This window comes from Loa loa (assembly GCF_000183805.2).
Source record: "Loa loa unplaced genomic scaffold supercont3.133, whole genome shotgun sequence".
Lineage (NCBI taxonomy): Eukaryota > Metazoa > Nematoda > Chromadorea > Rhabditida > Onchocercidae > Loa > Loa loa.
Genome location: NW_018108313.1, coordinates 90,746 through 97,142, shown reverse-complemented (window position 1 = coordinate 97,142; position 6,397 = coordinate 90,746). Strand labels below are relative to the sequence as shown.

Genomic DNA, 6,397 nt, shown 5'->3' with positions numbered 1-6,397 from the left:
TATATATATATATATATATATATATATATATATATATATATATATAAAATTTGTGTACCATTAGGCTAATTATGAAGATTGTATAAACTGTAGAATATGAGTAAGTAAAGTACTTCTGTACAGAGAATGGTGAGTTATGTCGAGAAATCCTGTTTTAAATCAGTTCTTCAATTATTGTCTGATTAGTCATAAATTGACTTCTTCCACATAATGAGTTTAATGGTCTTCTGCAAAGCGCAAAAAATGAGGATAATGGATAATAAAAAATTCAAGTTGATTTCTCAAAAAAAGCTTTAGAAAGTTGGCCAACTAATTACTGTACTCATATTCCCTAATTAATGAAGAGAGCGAAATGAGTAAGTTTATCACTTCAGCTTGAGTTGAAGTTATTTCGGTTGTTGCGTAATTTGAATATAATCAATTAGATTATTGTGAGAGAAAATATAGCATATATTCTTCCTTCAACTCGCCTCGATTAATTTGCACTCATTAGCTCTTAAGGGATATAAATAATGACGCGGTCTGCTTCTTCTTACAACTGAATCCGGAGTTATGTATCATTAGATCCTAATGGTGATGACATGGCACACATTGTCTTCCTAAATCAAAACAACCGGATCCGAAATTATGTATTATATCATAGCTTGCATTTATTCAACCCCAAAACAATGAATGTTACATGAACAAAACAAATCAGAATCGCAATTCAGAAGGCAAATAGTCGAAAAACGCACTGATCATGAAGTAACAGAAACTACGACTGCCATGAAGGAAGCACCAAAAATATCAGCGGCAGTTGCGGCAATGAGAGCATTTGCGGAACAAACGAGTACATTGGGTCTTGAAGGATTGCGGAATAGCTTTTGCAAATTACAAGCACGTGGACCACATCCACATAATTTAACATCTAATGCCCAAAAAATGAATCGAACCAAATGCCGATACCACGGTACATACTCATCAGTGTTTTCAGTACTTCATTTTATTTGCTAAATTACTTACGTGCACTTACGCAATGAGGTCAGTTTTAATAAACGGAATAAAATTTAATTTAATTTCTATCATGAGGTAAAGTAATTTAAATAATATCTATTACGATCATAATAGTGATCAAGTTTGAAAAGATTTTCTGCGTTCTTTTTAACTTTCCATTTACATGACCTGATATAATAATTTGCAATATTACTCCTACTGCCACCGCAGTACTGAATTACTGCACCATTACATTACTGAATTGTTGCATCATTATATTGCTGCACTTTTGCTTTATCGAATTATTATATTATTGTATTATTATCACTAATTAACTATGTAACAGAAATAATAATAGTAATTATAGATAAGTTATAATTATATGCGTTTCTTTTTTCGGATATTTCAATTTTCGATTTACAACGAATAAAGGAAGGATACTTTGCAGACATTATGTGCTTGGATAACACTCGTGTGCTCCTTAAACCGTGGCCAGAATGTCAAGGTGATTTCATACATGCGAATTGGATTAACAATGAACTTCTTGATTATCCCTTCATCTGTACACAAGTATTCAATTCCTCTCCATTTCCATTTATTATTATTATAGTAATAATAATTGTTATTATTATTAAGCAAATGCAATCGTACTGATTATATTATATTAAGGGACCATTGAATCAAACTTGTGGTGATTTTTGGCGTATGATTTGGCAAGAAAATGTTGAATTAATAATAATGCTTTGTCGCACGCTTGAAGAAAATCGTAGCAAATGCGCCCAATATTGGCCAATAAATCAAGGCCAAATGCTTACATTTTGTGGGATTACAATTCGAGCTGTTGAAGTAAGCTATCATTTTCTTCCTTTTTTTTTTCTTTTACATAATCATCACTTATAAATACTAAAAAAAAAAACCAATTGAAATATGGCAATTAATGATAATTCAAAACATTATGTACTAATGGATCAGAAATGCAACGATGTTTTTATCACTGATTACTATTTTACAAATTATCGCATGAAATATTAAAAATGGCTCATAAAATAAAGTAAGGTAGCAGTAAATTAAATATTTTGTACCAAAAAGGTTTCAGGGAAATATCCATCAGAAATGACACATTGAATTTCTGATGAAATGAGAGAACTGTTGTTAAACTGAAATAGTTCCAGAAACGAACAAGTGATCCGGACGTGCACTGTACTGCGTTGTTGTTAACATATCGTGGTGCACGACGTCCTCTTGCTCATTATCAGTGGGTATCTTGGCCTGATAAATTTGTCCCTAGTCAATTAACAGTGCCGTATACATTACTTAGCTCAGCTCGAGCCCGAAAAACACCTACTGTTATACACTGTTCAGCTGGAATTGGACGCACGGGTACATTGGTGGTGCTCGAATTACTTTCTAGGCAAGTTTAAATTTTTATTTAAACCTTCAAATAAAAATATTAAAATAAAACCAAAAAAAAACCTAAAATTAGATGATTCAACAGGGCTGAGTAATGTTGTTACCTTTTTGTTTTGCTCAAATAAAATATTAAACAAACAGATTATTTGATCCAATAAGATATCAATATTAAATATAAAAATGAAATGAACTATGCAAATAGCTTAAAGAAAAAAAAACCAGTAATGAAATTATTTTTAGTTTTTTAATTCATTCATTTTCTATTATCAAAAATGGATCGCTTTTATGAGGATAATTAACGAAATTTGATAATTTAAAATGGAAAAAGAGGAAACTGTTGTAAATAAAAATAACGCAAAAATATTTTAATAATTTATATAACAATATTCCATGAATTTCATTTTAACCGAATCATTTGAATTAAAATTCTTTCTTTTTCCGAAATTTTTTTAAACAAAATTAGAGAAAATTATTGCAGAACACTGTTGTCATGTCGTATACCAGTGGTGACAGATATTATTTGGTCAGTTAGATCACAACGTTCACGTGCAGTTCAAAATGAAGAACAATATTTGTACATACATTATCTTACAATACAACGATTGGTTAATAAAGGCATCGTATCTGATAAAGCTGTTTCAAGTAAGTTCAAATTTTAAATTTTTCAAAAAGTTTTTGGAAAAATTCTTTTACTATTATTAATTAGTGTGCTCCTGAATAAATTTGCCTACTTAAAAGAGTTATGCATGCATGCATGCGTAAGAAGTGTAAAAGCAATTGAATTGCAAAGACAAAATCATTTATAGCATTTCTATTTGCAGAGTTTGCATAATATTTGCAAAATTGTTACTTTAGTAAGATATGAATACATGTTGTTGCAGTACCGTGCAACGCTTCATGCATGCATTCATGCATGCCACTGTCTTCGGATGAAGTTATATGAAATTTTTTTTGGCATTTTTTTTTCTTTTAAATAAGATCAAGTCATTTCTGCAGCATATTATTGCATGCAATTTTTTAGAATTTTGCCGCGATTATGAGCATTTTTATTTTACACGTACACATCGGATGCAAATTCCGTTACCGATTTATGATAAAACGAAAAATTACGGCCAAAAAACCGATTACACCAGAATCGATGACAACAGTGTCACCATCATCAGTATCACCAATACCGATACGGAGAAAGGGTTCACCCACATCGACCGGAACGTCAAAAAGTCAGGATATTACTTCTCCATCGACGACAGGCAATAATTCAAAGTCTGTTCAACAGCTGAAGAAAAAGAAAGGATCGATCAAAAAGAAAACAGTATTTCTTCGGGAACTGTCGTTACTTTTTTCGTCCTTCTTTCTCATATTTTTAAACCTTAAAATTTAAATTTTCTTTGATTGAATTATTTGTCATTTTTTTTTTATTTTCAGACAACAGGAACTATCGAAGAATTTGTGCCAGTACGATTATCGCCTAATTATTTTCTTCATCGATTTTTCGTTTCGAAATTTTAAAATTACACTTAATAAAATTTTGGCTAAATTTCGTGAAAAAAAAAAGAAAAAGGAATTGTCAATTCAAAAGTTTTTTTTTTTTGTTTTCCTTTCTCAATTCAGTGTTCACTCATTCTTTTTGTTTCATTTTAATTAATGTGAATTTAAATGAGAATAAGAAAAGAGGACGAACATGAAATGGCAGTCATTTGTTACTGAGTTTAAGGGAATCGGAAGTGTTGAAAGTGTACTGTACAGGCATTGGTTGAAAACTACTAATTAGCTGATAGCTCTTAAATTTTAGTTGGCTCACTTTTTCAATGATTATTTTGAGTACTTGCTATAATCACTGGGAAATCATGCAAATATACATCATTGATTGATTGATTGATTGACTAATTGATACTTTAAATTTAAATGTTTATTCGTAACTGAGTAAAAATTACATCGATCAGTGGACTAATCAATTATTTTTATTAAAAAAATTCTTTTCCTCTTTGATTAATCCATCCAAACTCTCCTTTCTTTCGTTTTTTTTTTTTTTAGTTCCAACACAGCGACATCAAGTGACAGCGGCGAAATTATCACGATCACAGACTAATCTTCAGCAAGAATATCAAGAAGCTCAGAAGGCATTACTAGAAACGTATCGTAAAGAGCAAATGACCGGAACGAAAGCGTCAATGCGTAAGGAACAACGAAAAACAAAGAATGATAAAGTGGTACCAATAGAAGCGAGTGTTATTCAAAATGTACAAAAGGATGATCAAGCATTAGATGTTGAAGTTCCTGATAATAACGTGAAGGAAATTATACAAGGGACGAAAATTGCAGAAACTGAGGTGATACATCCAATTGTTTCCAATCATCTTTTCTCTCTTTTTTTGTTTGTTTTTTCTCCAAAAACATAGAATGAAACTTGAATAATAGTTGTGACTAAAAAAAAAAAACGAAATAATTTACTTATAAAATTTAAAAGATGACAATTCCAAATTGTATTATGAAAGGATAAATTATCATTATTACGTTTTGCATAACAGTAAAACCTGAGATTAATAATTTCAAATATTAGAAAAGAAAATTTTTAATTTGGAAATTTAGAAAACGCAAATTTAGACAGGAAAACCAGAAGTTGAAGAAGTTGCTTCTCGGTCAGTATATGCATTCCTCAGTGATGAGGTTTTGAAAATTAAACAATTGGTGGAAAATCCTGTACCAAAAGAGGATGAAATTGACACAGCTGATTATGTCTTTATGCAACCCCTCTATGCACGTACATACGGAGCCGTTGAAACAGAAAGTCGAGATATGACAGAGAAATATATGATGAATATGCTTCCGGAAGAGGTTATTTATTCTCCTATTAATAAAAGATTTCAGTTCTTTTTTTTAAATCCTGAAAAATCCCATTACTTTTATTTCAATTTGTAATTAATAGCAATAATTCCGAAGAAAAAAATGGTTCAATTTATTCAGAATTTTGTTGAAATTTTTATATCTTAATAAAAATTGAATTACGATTTTAGTACTTTGATAGAGCAATGGATGATGGCGCAGAATACGTTGCAAGTATGCCAGTAAATAAAAGCAAAGAAAATATAGGAGGTGCCGAAAAGTTGCTAAAAAGTTCGTCGAAATCAAAGGTTCCTTAATTACTCCATTCTAATTTTTCATATATGTAATTTGTTTATTGGTGTTAAAGACAAATACATAAAATTGAAATGCATCGCTGAGGTTCCAAAAATCAGAATATAAGAAATGACGTCATACTTAATTATGTTTAAAGCTTAAAAGTGGTAAAATAATTATGAAATTAGAAGGCAATATATGGTAATACATAATACTAACACTATTAGTTAAACAAATTAAAACAACCATTGGAATTGAAACAGTGAAACAACCCAAACATTAGTTCTTTGTTAAATCCCATTTCATTAGCAAAAGTTAATATTTCACTCATATTACAAGCAATGGAGAGTGAAATTCATCACACGAGTAATCAATAGCATTCATATGGAGAAAAAAATCTGTGAATAGTTGAAATTTTCGAATTTTCAGAAAAGCAGAGGTCAAAAATAGTAAAGGAGAATTCTCCCCATCCCGATTCCGGTGATATTGCACATTTATGTAATTTTGAAAACAAATGCATTCCTTGTGTTAAATTACATTCAATAATGTAGTAAACATATATTCTAACTTTTCGTTTCATTTTGTTATCACAATCGTAGAAAAAATAAACAAGAATCATTATATACAATTTATAAAATATCCAAATGAAACTGCTGCAATTTGTCATTCATGCATTCCATAATCAGCACACATTCTGCATGAATCTATGAAGCTCATCGATTTGAATTTCATGTGAATAAAAGAATGAAAATATGAAAATGAAATATAAGCAAAATATTCGTAATACCTGCTCCACTGAGTGGTATTATGTCCTATCTCATTTTCATCATTATTTTCCAAAATGAAATGGAAATAGCAAGAAATTCTGCAATAAATATTTATGACACCTGAAAAATTA

At 30.2% G+C, this 6,397-nt stretch overlaps 2 protein-coding genes across 2 annotated transcripts; both read left to right on the top strand.

Moving 5' to 3' along the window:
* Window positions 1–672: 672 nt before the first annotated feature.
* LOAG_17821 (protein-tyrosine phosphatase) lies at window positions 673–2,393 on the top strand (the record flags this gene model as incomplete). Its single annotated transcript, XM_003147142.2, has 4 exons — window positions 673–949; window positions 1,421–1,542; window positions 1,642–1,818; window positions 2,145–2,393. 4 exons carry the CDS (start codon window positions 673–675, stop codon window positions 2,391–2,393), a joined length of 825 nt encoding a protein of 274 aa, XP_003147190.2.
* Window positions 2,394–4,063: 1,670 nt separating this feature from the next.
* Window positions 4,064–6,053, top strand: LOAG_17820 (hypothetical protein; the record flags this gene model as incomplete). The annotated part of the gene is made up of 5 exons (XM_020450484.1): window positions 4,064–4,115; window positions 4,417–4,712; window positions 4,987–5,217; window positions 5,397–5,513; window positions 5,929–6,053. 5 exons carry the CDS (start codon window positions 4,064–4,066, stop codon window positions 5,947–5,949), a joined length of 717 nt encoding a protein of 238 aa, XP_020305834.1. The 3' UTR covers window positions 5,950–6,053.
* Window positions 6,054–6,397: the final 344 nt, after the last annotated feature.